The sequence below is a fragment of the Gavia stellata genome, chromosome 33 (genome assembly GCF_030936135.1).
Source record: "Gavia stellata isolate bGavSte3 chromosome 33, bGavSte3.hap2, whole genome shotgun sequence".
NCBI lineage: Eukaryota > Metazoa > Chordata > Aves > Gaviiformes > Gaviidae > Gavia > Gavia stellata.
The window spans coordinates 166,665-181,589 of NC_082626.1; the positions used below are offsets into that span (position 1 = coordinate 166,665).

A 14,925-nucleotide genomic window follows, 5' to 3' on the forward strand; every position below is an offset into this window, starting at 1 on the left:
TCCGGCATGACCATGCTCAGCCCTCAATGCCAGGCTCCACTGTGGCGACAGGAGATGGGGGATGTCCCCTCCCCAGTCAGCCCCTGTCCCAGGAAGCCTTCCAGAGCCCCCAGCCTGACGGGCAACCCATCCTCAGCTCAGCCTGGCAGGATGGGGCCACCGCACTGGTGGCCATCCCTGCGCCAGGAACGCATTTGGGATGGGATTAGAGAGGTGGGGAAGGGCAGGTGGGGAGCCCTGGCACGACGCTGGTCACGGGGGTTGCCCCACGCCAGCATGTGCATTGCCTCCTGGCTGCAGGGCTGTGCGCAGTGTGGCACGGCACGGCACGGCACGGCACGGCTCAGCACATCAGGGCTCAGCCTGCGGCAGTCCCAGGTGGACACCATGCATTGCCAATGCTGCCAGCCAGGCAGTGTGTGGGCACACCAGTGTCTCATACCTGGTCACACACACCTGTGTCACGCACACGTCCCGTGCCCGTGTCCCACGGGTGTATCTCACACCCATACCCCGCAGCAGCCTCCCACCCTCGTGCCCGCCCCCGTCCCACCCGTGTCCCCCTCCCCTCCCGCCGGAACTACAACTCCCAGCAGACCTCGCGGCTCCCGCTCCCCGCTCCGCCATTGGCCATCTCGGGGGCACCCGGCGCCGGGCTCGCGATTGGTTGTCCCCATGGCAACAGGCCAGGCGGGGCGGCAGGGGAGGTCCGGGGGCGTGGCCTGGGGCGGCCACTCCCGGCGCCGCGAGTTTGTTTGCGGCCGCCCGGCGGCAGCGGCTGGAGCGGCGGGGACGGAGCGGAGCGGAGCGGAGCCTCCGCGGGACGGGCATGAGGAGCGGCGGGACGCGGAGCCGCCAGCGCCCCCCTCCCGGGGCCGGTGCGCCGTGGGCAGCCCGGCGGAGCCCGCCGGTTCGCGGGCCCTGAGGCGCCGGCACCGCGCCAGCCCCCGGAGGCACCGCGCCGGCCCCCGGTGACCAACTGCTGGCCTCCGGAGACCCGCCGCCGCTCGCTCCCCCCCTGCCCGCCCGTCCCGCCGCGGGAGCCGCCTGAGGGGGGGCCTGGGCTATGCGGTGGTGGCTGCGCGCCGCCGTCCTCAGCCTGCTCGCCGGCGCTGAGGGTAAGGGGCCGCCGTCCCGCCCGCGCGGAGGGGCCGGGGCGGGAGCGGCCGCGCTACCGGCGAGGCCGGGCCGGTCGGGGCCGGGCCGCGGGCGGCCCTGGGGACGGCGCACGTGGTGTCGTTCCCGGCGCCGCCAGGGCCGGGGGCGGCCAGTGCCGCCGGCTGGGAAGGGGTCCGCGGGCTGGGGGGGGCTGGGCGCCTGGGCAGCATCCCGTCCCCCTGGCCGGGCTCACCCCTCCCGCCTTGGTCCCGGCAGGCAGCGGCCAGAGCGAGTCCCAGGCCGTGGTGGGGCGAGTCGGGGAGAGCACGGTGCTGGGCTGCGACCTCCTGGACGCCCACGAGGCCCGTCCCCCTCTCTACGTGATCGAGTGGGTCCGCTTTGGCTTCGTCCTCCCCATCTTCATCAAGTTCGGGCTCTACTCGCCACGGGTGGACCCGGAGTACATCGGTAAGTCCTGCGGCCAGGGCACCGCAGCAGTGGGTGGTTACGGGGTCCTGGGCGGCCCTCCTGGCCCGGGACAGCAGGCGAGGCCCGCTGGGCTGGCTCCGGTGTCCTGCGTCCCTGCGCTCCTTGACTGGGCCCCAGCTGAGGGCTGCTGCTGTCAGACTGCATTAATCACGCTCCTGGGGCAGTGGGGAAGTGCGGGGCTCTCCCTCTGGCCCTGGGCAGCAGGAGGGGACACTGTGGGGCTGGGGAGGTCCCTGTGGCAGGGCAGAGTCCCCTGCTTGTGCAGCACCTCCAGGGATGGCCAGAGTAGGAGGCAGAAGGGATGTGGACACCCAGCTCGCAGGGGAGACACAGCCCCTGGCCCAGGTTGGCAGCAGGAGGGATCCCCACCAGGGCAGAGCGTGGGAGAAGCTCCCCACGCAGGAGGCTCCCAGCAGGCCAGTCGTTGCGCCCATCACCGTGGTCTCTGGCTGCTGGGGCCTCCCCCAGCACTACCCACTTGGGAGTGGGGACGACAGAGTGCCCACCTGCCTGTGCCCGGGCTGCAGCATCATGGCAACGCCTCCCGCACTGCCCTGGTTCTCCTGTCCTGCCTGCTGTGCTGTACTGGGGCCAGTGACACTGGGATGCCCCGTGCCAGAGGTCTCGGGTGCCCAGGCAGTGCCACGCTGCTGCCTTGGCCCATGCAGATAGCTTGAATGTTGAGCCTGGGGAGGGGATTTTGGCGAAGCCACTAATTGGCAGTGCTAGGCTGGCTGGGATTTGGAGCAAAGCTGTGCTGGGGAAGGGCTGTGGCGTGGGAGGGGGATATTCTCCTCTTTACAGGGATATTTAAAGGGGAGCGGTGGTGGACCTTGAAGGATCCCTGTGAGCACGGAGGTGAAGACAACAGGAGCGTCTCTCGAGGACGGGGATGGCTGGGGAGGAGGGGAAGGGCTGGAAGCTGGTCAGGGTTTTGGGCTCAGCCTGGCCCTGACAGCCTGTGGCAGTGACACACCAAAATCCTCCCAAAATCCATCTGCAGGATGGGATGGGGAGTGCTGGAGCATTGGATCATACCTAGGTCAGGAGCCTGCCCCTGCTGCCGAAACCGGCCCTTGCCTGAAAAATGCGCAGCAGGCTGAGATTTGAGCCAAACCCTCTCCTGCCTGGCCGCAGGCAGAGCAGCGCTGCCGCTTCCTGGGCTGCGTAGGAGAAGACCGATTTCGGGGCATGCCTCGACCTCTCCCCACTGCCAGCCTGCACCTGGGGACACCTTCGCTCCGTAGCCAGCTTCAAGCTGGCTCTGTGGGACCCGTGGTAACAACAAACCTTCCGGTGATGACAAGGCACCTGCTTTCCCGGGAGGCCCAGGCTGAGCTCCTGTTACCTGAGCCCAGCATCAGCAGGGCCCCTCTGCTGCGGGAGCTCAGGTTACCCAGAAGGGCCCTGGCAGCATCCTGCCTGCTCCTGCCTTCCTGGCCCTCAGCCCTCCCCTTGTCCCTAGCGCCAGCGTGGCCCTGGGGGGCTCCGGGAGCCGGTTGGGCGGCTCTGGGATCAGCGTGGGGGTTGGATCAGTGCTGGGGGAAGGGGTCTGGTGTCAGTAATGAGGTCGAGGTGGGGGGGCTGGCGGCTGTCACCATGGCGGCTTGTTTTCAATGCTCTGGGGGGCCGGGAAGGGCAGGGGGCTCAGGCGCAGGGGAAGGGCGAGGGCAGGCCCTCCTTCCAGCCCTTCTCAGGCAGAGCAAATCGGGCGTCACCCAGAGGCGCCGGGGAGCCCCTGCTGTAACCCACTTTCCTCATGGGCAATTCGGGGCATCCTGGGGATGGGCGGGCTGGTGCCTCTTCTGTGAGAGCCCTTAGGTCACTTGGGGGAACAGGGTCAGCTCTCCCTCAGGTGCCACCATCCCTGGCCTGGAGCGGGGCTGGTGGTCCCTGGCCTGGCTGTCTGCTCGGGCACCCCATCCCCAGCCGCAAGCCAGCGGCTGGGGCTGCAGCCCCCTTTGTGTCCCTCTGAATGGCGGTTGCCAGGCACTGGGGGATGCTGGTCTGGAGGGCAGCAGAGGTTTTGTTATCGGCTGGGTGGTGGCAGAGGAGGAGGGGGCTGGGGCCAGCACAGGGGATTAGGGGGAGGCTGGGGGTGGCGTCCCCGGGCACTCTGATCCCTTCCAAAGGGACCTTTGTTTAGGAGCCTGCTGCTCCCAACCGGCTCCTGGGGTTGTGAGCTGGCAGCTGCAGGCGGGGATGGGGTTTCCCGGAGCTGCCCTGCTTCCTGCTGGCTCTGGGGTGAGAGGACCCCTTGTCCCACAGGTGTTTTGCCCATGGGTGGCTCCCATCCTTCTCACTGCTCCTGCCACCCCACTCGTGTTCAAGGTTTGTCTGGGGTGTTGCTTCATGCTCTGAGTGAGGGATGCTGCCAGAGGCACCCAGATATGTCCATCTGTCCCCGGCATCTCCTGCTGCAGGAGGGTCGGTGTTGGAGCTGGCCATGGGGAGAGGCAGGAGCGGTGGGAGATGCGGTGGGTGACTGGAGTGGCTGGAAGAAGCTCCGGGTGCTGTTGGGAAGGGTTTGCGCATGTTTGTGTGCTGGGTCTGCACAGGACTACATGGCCCCAGCACTCAGTGTGCGATCCTGTCCCTCAACTCCCTAGCCTCTGGGCCCAAACCAGCCTGCCCTGGTCCCACTGCTCCTCCTCCTCGCCAGGCTTGTCTAGCGGGATGCAGCCTCTCACTGCCAGTAGCACCCACGCGATGCCTGGCCTGGGCTCCGGTGTTTAGGGCAGCGCATAGGGACCACCCGTGACACTGAGCTCCGGGGTGGAGCTGTTGGGGGGGGGGTCCAGCAAAACTTGCTTTGTTGGAAACACTTCAGGAAGATGCCGGTCCCAGGGAGCTCTGGGATGTTGACAGGAGCATCATAGGCAGTTTCGGTGCCAAGAGCTGTGTGCAGTGCTGCTGCTGCCATGGCTGTGGCCCTGCTGTGGTGTGCTGGGAGCAAGGCCACCCTGGGCAGTGGCATGCCTGGGGCTAAACCCTTGTCCCCAGCCCGGAGCAGCTCTCTGGGCTGTGGATGCCTGCAGCAGGGTTGGGGGTACGTAGCCCTGGGGGTGCTGGGGCAGCGGGTGCCGCTGGCTGTGCACTCCAGCCGGGGCTGAGCCAATTGCCTGCTGCACGCCTGAGCCGATTATGGCTCTGATAATAGCCCAGGGGATTAAAGGGCTGCGCTCGCTCGTTGTTGCTTTGTGCCCTTATCCTCCTCCTCCTCATCAAAGAGGCCGTGGGGCACAGGGCCACTGCCTGCTTGGGGCAAGGGCCCCACAGCCCAGGAGAGCCCCCCAACACTGTGCCCCTCAAGCGGTCTGTGGTGCTCCTCCCTGTGAGGCGGGCAAGGGGTTCAGCCTGTTCCCCCCCACCCCATGCCACGGGGAGAGGGGACAGTGCGGGGGTGCCTGGGGCTTAGCAGGGCTCCTAAGGGTGAGACGGCCGGGGGGGCTCCCTGGGGAAAGGGCAGCTAAGGCTACGGGGGAACAGCCCCTGAAAGGCAAGGGGGAAGGGGGCGGGGAGGGATTTAGCAGGCAGGCTGGCAGCTTGAGGGGGTGGCAGAGGGGGCAGTGGGACCGGCTCTCTTGCCCAGCTGCTGGGGGCAACGCTCAGGGCACAGGGACCCCCCTTGCAGTGGCAGAGCCCACCACCGCGTCCTCCCCTGTTTCCCTGACAGTAGCAGGAGGTGTAATGCTAAATGTCGGTGTAACCAACCTCCGCTTCAGCATGGCCGCCTCGGCTTTTGTCCTGCGGCTGTTCCCAGCCCCCTGCGGCGCCGGCTGAGGCAGAAGAAGCCTGAGCGCAGCCTGGCCGTGTGGGCAGACCCTGCTGCTGCCAAGTGGGCCAGTCGGCCCCGTTCCCTGGGGAAGCCGCTGAGCCTGCAGCAGGGTCAAGTGCTGTGTGGGCGGGCGCCCTGGGAAGGTGGGTGGCCTGGGGACATGGCTGCCCTGAGCCAGCAGCACTGGCCTTGACGGCCACTTCTGGGTGCGCAGGTCGTGTGTGGATTGAGGAAGGTGCCTCGCTGCGCATTGACCTCCTGCGCGCTGAGGACCAAGGCTGGTACGAGTGCCGTGTGCTCTTCCTCGACCGGCACAGCACAGACGCCGACTTCCGGAACGGCACCTGGATCCACCTCACTGTCAATGGTACCAGTTGATCCCACCATCAGTCGCTGCCCGGCACCAGCCAAGATCTCTCAGGGCTGGGACTGGATCCACTGGTCTTCCAAGACCAGTTGAGCTGCACCTGGGGGTGAGGGTCTGGACTTGTCTTTACAGCACCTCCCACCTTCCTGGAGACCCCCCCCGCATTCGTGGAGGTGCGGGACCGGGACACACTAAGCCTTACCTGCACGGCTGTCGGCAACCCCCAGCCTGTTGTCATCTGGAAGAGGAGCGACCTGGCTGTCCAGAGCAGGGACACAGTGCAGGTGAGGATGACAAACCACCAGTTACCCTCTATGATGTGTTGCCCACCTCGGCCAGGGTCTCATGGGGCAGCCAGGCATGCAGAGCAGCACGACTCTGCTTGGCTGGAGAGTGGGTGCCCATCCCCACCGTGGTGGCACCCACCTCCTGCCACTGGCCCTGCCCACAGTGCCATGTTCCTGAGCGTGTCCTGTCCCTTGGTGGCTGTGCCATGCGCCCGGTGCCGTTGCAGGTGAGGAATGGGACGCTGACCATTGCTGTTGTGGAGCGCACCAGTGCGGGCACCTACACCTGCCATGCTTCCAGCAAGGAGGGTACCATCACCCACACCACCCGCGTGCTTGTGCAGGGTAAGAGCGGGTGCGCTCCCAGCCCTGGCTGCGTGGGCCATCCCACTGGGTGCTGCTGCGGGGCACAGAGGGAGCCATGTCACAGGGGTTGGTTTCGGGGCAGGCGCAGGTATGACAGGCTTTGGGAGCAGCTGGGGCCATCCCCTGTCCCCAGCCCTCACCATCCCCTCTGCCCCATGCTGTAGGGCCACCCATCATTGTGGTGCCACCCCAGAACGTCACCGTCAATGTCTCCCAAGATGCCTTTCTGGTGTGCCAGGCCGAGGCGTACCCGGGAAACCTCACCTACACCTGGTTCCAGGGCAGCAGCAATGTCTTCCACCTCAGGTACGGTGAGAACGGGGATGGCACTGAGGTGGCTGCGGGCTTCTGCTGGCGGTGCTAGGGCCAGCAGGCTGCTGTGGCCCCGCGAAGCCTGGATCTGAGTGCAGTGGGCTGGCTGGGGAGGGGGGGAGGTTCACTCATCCTGGGGTGCTGGGGATGGTCCCAGCTGTGCCGCTCACCACTACCCTCCTCTTCCCTTACAGCCACCTCCAGGCTCGGGTCCGCGTCCTGGTGGACGGGAGTCTCTTGCTCCAGCGAACAACCCCAGACGACGCCGGCAAATACACCTGCATCCCCAGCAATGGGCTGTGGAAGCCGCCTTCTGCCTCGGCCTTCGTCACAGTGCTGTGTAAGAGCCCCGCAGCCCCTTGCAAATGCGGGCCATGCTGTCACCGGCTCTGCGCACAGAAAGGCCCTGCTGGGCCAGCCCGGGGGCATCCTCGCAGGCTATGGTGGGAGGGAAGAGGGTGCCCCTTCAGCTGCCACGGGGACTCCTGCCCCCTGCCACCCTCACGCAGGCCCCGGCACCCTGTTTGTCCTCGCAGATCCGGCGCAGGTGACCACCATGCTCCCAGAGACCCACCTGCCCAAGGGGATGCAGGGTGTGATCCGCTGCCCCACCAGGGCCAACCCCCCTCTGCTCTCCGTCAGCTGGACGAGGGACGGGCGCCCGCTGAAGCTGGACAAGGTACTGCCACTTGCGCCCTCCCCTGCCTTCCCACTCCCTCAAGCCCCTCATCCTGACCCTGCGTGCCCCTCTCCCAGCTCCCTGGCTGGTCCGTGAGACCGGACGGCTCCATCGTCATTGCAACGGGGAACGACGATGCGCTAGGAGTGTACACGTGTACCCCGTACAACAGCTTTGGTACTGCTGGCGAGTCCCAGCCCACGCGCGTCCTGCTGAAGGTGAGGCTGAGCAGGTGGGCACACTGTGCTGAGCAGCCCGGGTGCGCTGTGTGCCCGTTGACCTGCCCTGGGTCTGCAGCCCGTCCCACCTGCCGCTAAGCCCCACACTGGGCGTGCCTGTCTTCCAGGACCCCCCCACCTTCACAGTGCGCCCTAAGGAGGAATACTTCCAGGAGGTGGGCCGGGAGCTGGTGATCCCCTGCATGGCCCATGGGGATCCCCCCCCAACTGTCACCTGGCTGAAGGTAGGAGTCACCACTCTGGGGAACCAGCTGAGCCCTCCTGGGAGGCGGACACTGCTTTTGGCCTCTAGGGCAGTCCCTGTATCCATGTCCCCACAGATTCTGCAGGATCACATTTCTCCTGGTTCCTGCAGGAGAAGGGCCCTAGGGCACTTTGCTTGTATTGCCCTCTAAGAAACCAGGGCAAAATCCTGCCACTCAGTTCCTAAACTAGCCCCAGGGTGGTGGATCACATCAAGTCCCGTTTTTCCCAAGGACCCAGTGTTGCAGGGTTGCCGCAGAGCAGCCATCCCGTCCCTGTAGTGGGGTGGGCTGGGTGGTTGCCCACCATCAGCCTGTCTGTGCCTCACCTTGCAGGTGGGCAGCATGGGGAAGAGTGGCGCCCAGGTGGATAGCAACAGCAGCCTCGTCTTCCGCCCGCTTGTCAAGGAGCAGCACGGGGTCTGGGAGTGCACGGCCACCAACCAGGTAGCCAGCGTCAGCACCGCCACCTCTGTCCACGTGCTGGGTGAGTCGCCGGTTCCTGGTGGGCAGGCATTGTCTGCGGGTGCTGGGCTGCCCTGGGGTGGACGATATAGGGCAGAAGGGGTGGAAAGGCCCCTGCATGGCTGTTGTCAGAGCTGCCTGGTCTGATAGGTCTTCTCTTTGCATCCCCTGCCAGGTACCAGTCCTCATGCTGTCACCAATGTCTCTGTGCTCCCGCTCCTGCTAGCAGCCAACATCTCCTGGGAGCCGGGGTTTGATGGAGGTTATTTCCAGAGGTTCAGTGTCTGGTACACACCGCTGTGAGTCCCCGCTGTGGGCAGGGTCTGGTGTCCCACCTGGGGTCCTCAGCAGTGGACTCATAGGTCCCACATCTACTCAGGGTAAAGCATCCGCCCCGGGCCCATCATGACTGGGTGTCGCTCTCGGTGCCGGTGGGGGCTCAGCACCTCTTGGTCGAGAATCTGCAGCCAGACATAAGCTACCAGTTCAGCGTCCTGGCCCAGAACAAGCTGGGCAGTGGCCCCTTCAGCCAGATTGTCACCTCCGTGCCCAGAGGTAAGAGGAGGCCCGTGCGCTCCCCAAAGCAGCCTCCGTCCTCCTAGAGCCCCCAAGCACGCGGGAGGCTCCTGTTTCTGCCCTGCTGTACCCCCGCATCAGCTCCCACACCAGCGTCCCCTTTCTCCTCAGGCTTCCCAGTGACCACAGTGCCTCCAGAGCCGCCAGCCATGACCATGCACGTCTTCCTGTCCCCGCCGCAGGCTCTGACTGCCAATGAGACTGTGCGCGGGGTCCTGCTGCAGTGGGAGCCCCCGGCTCAGTTCTCAGTGGCGCTGAGCGGCTACGCGCTAGAGCTGCGGCAGGATAAGGGTGGCTGGGAGGTGCTGGACCACTCCATCCCCAGCACGAAGACCCAGGTCCTGGTGCCAGGACTCATCAAGGTGGGAATCTCATCAGGTGCTCCCTGCCTGCAGGTGCAGCTGTGGGGAGACGCAGCAAGGGAGGGGGTCGGACCTCCTGCATCGCTGCTACCTGGAGCTGGGGCATCTGGTGATGCCGCAGAGCCACTGCAGCCGTGTGGGCTGAGGCTTGGCTGGCCACCATGCCAGCAACGATAATGGCCTTCTGCTCCCCCAGGACGCCTTCTATGAGTTCCGACTGGTGGCCTTTGCTGGCAGCTACATCAGCGATCCCAGCAATACGGTGAACGTCTCCACAGCAGGTAAGGCCTGGACTGCCACCCACTTGCTCTTCCTGCCCTGGGGACAGAAACCAGAGGTGTAAGGTACTCGGCGTGGTCTAGGATCTTCCCAAACAGAAACCCCTTCATGCTGCTCCCACCCCAAGCGTCCTGGCTGCTAGACCAGGGGATGCAGTGCCCAGAGCAGGACACCCAAAGCTAAGGCTGCAGGAACACCCATCTCCACGTGCGGATCTGGCGTGACTGCAGTCTCACAGACCAGCTAGCAGGAGAGCTCTGTGCAGAGCATCCCTGTTCCTGGCACAGCAGAGGACACAGGTCTGCCCGAAGGCAGACCAGCCCTGAGGGGCGAGAGAGCCAAGGCTTTGCTGTTTATCCCTGTGGTGCTGGTGACATGATGGAGGCTGTGCCTGCTGTGCTGTTAATTGAGCCTCTGACAGTGTCTCCTGTCTGGCCCAGGCATGGAGGTGTATCCATCTCGCACCCAGCTGCCAGAGCTCCTGCCACAGCCAGTGCTGGCCGGGGTCATCGGGGGGATCTGCTTCCTCAGCGTGGCTGTCATCTTCAGCACCATGGCCGCCTGCATCATGAACCGCCGGCGTGCCACCCGCATCCAGAAGCGAAGGCAAGGTAGGAGCTGGCTGGCCGGGTGCAGGCACCTGGATCCCAGGGCTCCCGGAGAGCTCGAAGCACCATGTGCAGGGCGGCAGAACCCAGTGCCCAGGGAAGGGACGGGCCAGCCCAGGGCTGGGTGGCTTACCGGGGGCAGTAGTAGAGCTGAGTGGGTGCTGCTGTCTCCTCATCACCACTTTGAGTTGCTCGCCGTGTGATCCCCTTGTGTTCTCATGACCTTCCAGATCCACCACTCGTCTTCTCCCCCAGCAAGAAGCTTCCACTTCCACAGTAAGTCATGCCATGCCACGCTCCCTCCCTGTCCCACTCCCTCCCTGTCTTGCTGCGCTCCCCATCATTCACTCGCCACTGGCTGGGGGCAAAGGAATAGGCTGGGGGCAGCCGGCTCCCCCCAGCCCTGCCACCGTTGGCCAAGGGCTGGCCCCAGAGGGGGCATTAGGAGCAGGGTGCTGGGGTCAGGTCATTCTGTGGGGTGTAGGGCTCCCTCTGGGTGCTCCCTCTAGGGAGTTTTGGCTGAAGAAAGGATCAGAAAGCACGGGAGCAGGTCTGTCGAGCCCACAGCAGCAGTGCAGGGTCATGGTACCTGCTGCTAGATGCCGGGTATGAGCTCTCATGGCACGGGGGGGGCAGCTGGACAAGCCCAGAACCAGGATGGGGGTGCTGCAGCAGCTCCCTTCTTCCTTACAGCAATTCTCATAGCTCTGGTAGCCCAGACAGCACTGTGAAGCTGAAGCTGCAGCCATCTCCCTACCGGAGCCTGCGCCGGACACTGCTGTGGGGTGAGAAGGCTGGCACCAGCCTGGGTCTCAGCATTGCCGGGGCCAACTCCCGGTACGCCGTGTACGAAAGCCACGTCGGGGAGCATGTGCCCCTGGAGCGGATCTGCCGTGGCCCTGATGGGCGCTTCGTGGTGGAGACCAACACGCAGCCACAGGAGAGCAGCTTTGGGATGCTGCCTTACACTGAGCTGGACCAGCGGGACCCCCTGGAGCCGCAGCCCGAGCCCTACCTCCAGCTGCCTGCAGAGGAGGAGGAGCCCATCTGGCGTAAGGGGGTCTCGCTGCGTCCCCGGCCCGCGGGGCAGTCCCACCGGGAAGCCCGGGCCACCAGCTACCGCCAGGGCTGCTACTTTGGCTACGGGAGCAGCAGCCCTGTGGATGAGACTGCAGCATTGTGCATCATCAACATCAGCCCCGTGGCCTCCGCCACAACTCTGCCTTACAGCACCGTGGAGGAGCTGCGCGACAGCCCCAGCAGCGCCAGGCCCTGCCAGAGCACCACCAGTGCCCTGTGGGATTCGCTGCCCCTTGAGGGCTCCCCCCGGCCACCCCTCGGCCCCCCAGCCTCCCCCAGCCCCAGCCTTGGGTGCAGCCGGCAGCTGGCTGGCCCCCCGGCCCAGAGCAGGATCCTCCAGTACCTGAGCCTGCCCTTCTTCAAGGAGATGTGCGTCGATGGCGACTGGCCGCCCCTGGAGGAGCCGGCTGAGCCCAGCCATGCCTGCGGCCAGCCACAGCCAACTGACAGCCTGCCCCCCACCCTGCCGGGGGCTCGGGGGTCCCTGCAGCACACAGGGCGGACGCTGTGCCCCGACTGCATTGATACATGTGCCAACGCCACTTCCCCCCCAGCTGCCATTTTCCTCAAGCCCCCCAGGCTGCCCGTGGGTCCTGCCAAGGCCTCGCTGCCTGGCACTGCTGCCTGGCTGAGCTCCCCAAGCCCTGGGACCAGCCCACATCCCCCCACCCAGCTGGCTCACTGCCTCCCGGCCAGTGGCAGCAGGACTGAAGCCATTGCCTCAGCCGGCACTGCGGAGCCTGGCTGGGCGCTGGGCAGGCCCCTGGATCCTGCCCCCCTGGAGAAGCTGCCACGGAGCAGTTTGACCAGCCAGAGCAGCGGCCGGGGCAGTGCCTCCTTCCTGCGCCCCCCCTCACTGGCGCCGTCCCTGGGTGCCCAGTGCCTGGGCACCCCCACCGGGGATGGGGGCAGCTGGCACAGCAGAGGCTCAGTGGCAGAGGAGGGCAGGGCGAGGATTGATCCAGCCCTCGGCAGCACCGGAAAGAGGTGAGCCATGGGCAGGATGCCAGGGATGAGCCAGCTCATGCCGGGGCAGCTCTCAGCCTGTCCCACAGGGCTTGGCCAGGGTGTCCCGACATGGAGCTGCCCCACTACCTCCCAGCCACTACTCCCTGCACCCCCCCCCCCCCCCCCCCCCCCCAGGGAGTTCCCACCATCCCTGCCCTGGGGACCACCCCATCTCTCCCTGCAACATCCCTGCCTGCCCTGTGCATCCCCACATCCCTTGGGGTGCCTGTCTGGGGACTGTCCTGATGCCCATCCCTGCAGGAGGAACACCTCGGTGGATGAGAACTACGAGTGGGATGCTGAGTTCGCCCTGGAGTCAGACATCCTTGAGGCGCTGCAGCTCTACCGCAGCGGGGACCCTGCACGGCCTGTCTCCACCATCGCCCTGCGTGACCTGGAGCGGCAGAGTGAGTGCGGCATGCCCAGCCCCCCCCCCCCCCCCCCCCCCCGACCCTCACAGCCCCTTCCTAGGGCGAGGCGATTGGGAAAAGGGGATGGCAGGGCCCTTTGGCACCCATGTCCCTGGGGTGATGACGCGGCCAGGCTGGACGCTGCCTGTCTCCCTGCAGAGCCTCGCGGCAGCTCCTCCCTGGTGAGCTCGGTGTCGGCGGAGGCATTGGCAGCGACGGGCGGCCCCCCGGAGCCTGGCACGGCCCTCTGCCAGGAGCTGGCAGCATCCCGGCACCGCAGGGAGGTGGCCCGGCAGCAGCTGGGCCCCCACGGGTGCTGCGCTGAGCGCTTCGAGGTGGCCACGCTTCTCTAGGGCACCCCAGAACCCCCTGGGCCGGGGGAGAAGGGTGTTGGGGTGGAATAAAGAGGCATCAGCACAGCGCTGGCTCGTGTCTGGCAGGGATAGGGGCGCCCACCATCCCCTGACCCCTCCCGGGTCCCACCGCTCCCCCCCCAACTGTACCCGGTCCCGGTGCTCCCTGCCTCCCTCCGGGGCCCTCCCCGTCATCCCCCTTCCGCTCCGCTCCCCGCATGCCCCCGCCCCGTGTCCCCGCTCCTCCTCATCCCTCCCCGGTGCTGGTGCGCCCCCCGCTTCCCCACGCTTTGCCCAGGGTGTCCCCCCGAAGGGTCTCCCCCCGCTCCCGGTGCCGCCCCCCCACCGCCGCCAGGCTGCGGGCGGGGCAGGGCGGGGTCTGGCGGCGGCTCCGGGCGGGGCGGGGCCTGCGTGCCTCGTTCCCTTATATGGCCATGCCGCGGGAGCGCGTCATGGGGGCGGGGCCCCGAGCGCACTACGTCATCCCCCGCCCCGCGGGGTTCTGGGGGTCGCTGGTGGGCTGTGCCGCGGGTTATATCGGGTCGCCCCAGGCTGTCCCCACGGTCACCCCCGGCTCCCCAGGCTGTCCCCATGGTCACGCTCGGGATGTGACCCGAGCCACCCCCCCCCACCCCGTCTCCCCCCGAGGTCCCGCCCATGTGTCACCCCCGTCTGCCCCCACCCACGGTTCCCATCCACTCGCGTTACCGCGTGTCACCCTGCCGTCCTCCGTGTCCCTCTGTTCTGCCCTTCGGGGTTACCCGAGGCTCTGTCATCCCGGACCTGCCCTGCATCACATCATGCCCCCTCGTCCTGCCCCGTGTCCTCAGGGTCTCCCCATGTCCCCTGCATCAGCCCCACCCCTGTCCCCTAGGTCCTCCTGTGTGTCCCCTAGGGCTCCTGCCTGTGTCACCCCGGCCCTGTGCTCTGTTGTCCCCCATACCCCCCACCCCCAGGTTGCAGGTGTTCCCTGGGGGTTATTGCCCTTATTGCCCCTATGCTGCCCGCAGGGGTCCTGTCCCCAAATCACCCTCTGTTACCCCCTGCCTCCCCGGCCAACTCCTTCCAGGATCCTGCCCCTGTGTCACCGTTTTCCTGATCTCTGTGTCACCCCTATGCAACCTGTCCCCCTGCATCATGTCCCTCCTGCTCTCTGTGTCACCCTGGGCCTTCCCCCCCCCACCCCATCATGGGTCCTGTCCCCCCTTTGTCACCCTTAAAGCTGTTCCCCTGGGTCCTGCCACTGTGCCACCCTCATCCTGTTACCCCTAACCCTGCCTCTGTTCCTGTGCCCCTATGTCACCCCCTGACCTTGTCCCCCCTATCTCACCCCTGTCCCACGGGTCACCCTGCTACACTTGGTCGTGTGCCACCCCCTGCCCTGGTCCCCTCATCTGCATGTCCCCCAGCCATGCACTCATCTCGCCAAAGCCACAGGAAACCCCCCCGGAAATCCCTGGGGGCCAACCGCAACCCGGGTTTGGGGGGGGGGGGGGTGGTGGTTATGGGGGACAACAGGGACAACACCCACCACGCCACGTGTCACCCATGGGTGCAGGAGGGCTACTGGCCACCGTGGGCGTGGGTGCTCTGAGACCGGTCCCCGCCATGGTGGTGTCCTCACGACCAAGCTCATGAGGACGATGGCACCTTGGGCTGGTGCAGGAGGGCGAGTGCTGAGTCTGGGCCAGATTTTGGATGCTGGGGGGGTGGGGTTGTGGGGCCGTTGCGGCGGTGGCCCTGCCACCCATTCCGTAGGCGGATGGTGGCTTCGGGCCGAGGTTTTGTTTGCTGTTTTGGTCGCGCTTCCCATGGAGACAGGACTTGTGCAAGCGCCATCATCCCTCCCTGTGCTGCCGGCACATGGTGGGTGCTGGGGACGCTGTGTCCCTGCAGGGCCTGCAGCCCCCTGAGCTGTCCCCCTGCC

The 14,925-nt window shown here is 66.5% G+C and overlaps 1 protein-coding gene across 1 annotated transcript; it reads left to right on the forward strand.

The window, feature by feature from the left end:
* The first annotated feature begins 1,066 nt into the window (after positions 1 to 1,066).
* IGSF9 (immunoglobulin superfamily member 9) lies at positions 1,067 to 12,998 on the forward strand. The gene is made up of 20 exons (XM_059832040.1): positions 1,067 to 1,118; positions 1,375 to 1,566; positions 5,580 to 5,732; positions 5,865 to 6,016; positions 6,247 to 6,364; positions 6,550 to 6,691; positions 6,892 to 7,037; positions 7,234 to 7,376; positions 7,454 to 7,594; positions 7,723 to 7,839; positions 8,194 to 8,344; positions 8,498 to 8,621; positions 8,702 to 8,877; positions 9,010 to 9,260; positions 9,457 to 9,541; positions 9,980 to 10,150; positions 10,378 to 10,423; positions 10,841 to 12,214; positions 12,497 to 12,642; positions 12,805 to 12,998. The coding sequence occupies exons 1-20, from the start codon at positions 1,067 to 1,069 to the stop codon at positions 12,996 to 12,998; spliced, it is 4,074 nt and encodes a 1,357-aa protein (XP_059688023.1).
* Positions 12,999 to 14,925: the final 1,927 nt, after the last annotated feature.

Coding starts and splice junctions, on each gene's coding strand:
- IGSF9 (XM_059832040.1), top strand. CDS start 1,067: ATGCGGTGGTGGCTGCGCGCCGCCGTCCTCAGCCTGCTCGCCGGCGCT. Junction 1,567..5,579: donor GGTGGACCCGGAGTACATCG/GTAAGTCCTGCG, acceptor CTGGGTGCGCAG/GTCGTGTGTGGATTGAGGAA. Junction 12,215..12,496: donor CTCGGCAGCACCGGAAAGAG/GTGAGCCATGGG, acceptor CCATCCCTGCAG/GAGGAACACCTCGGTGGATG.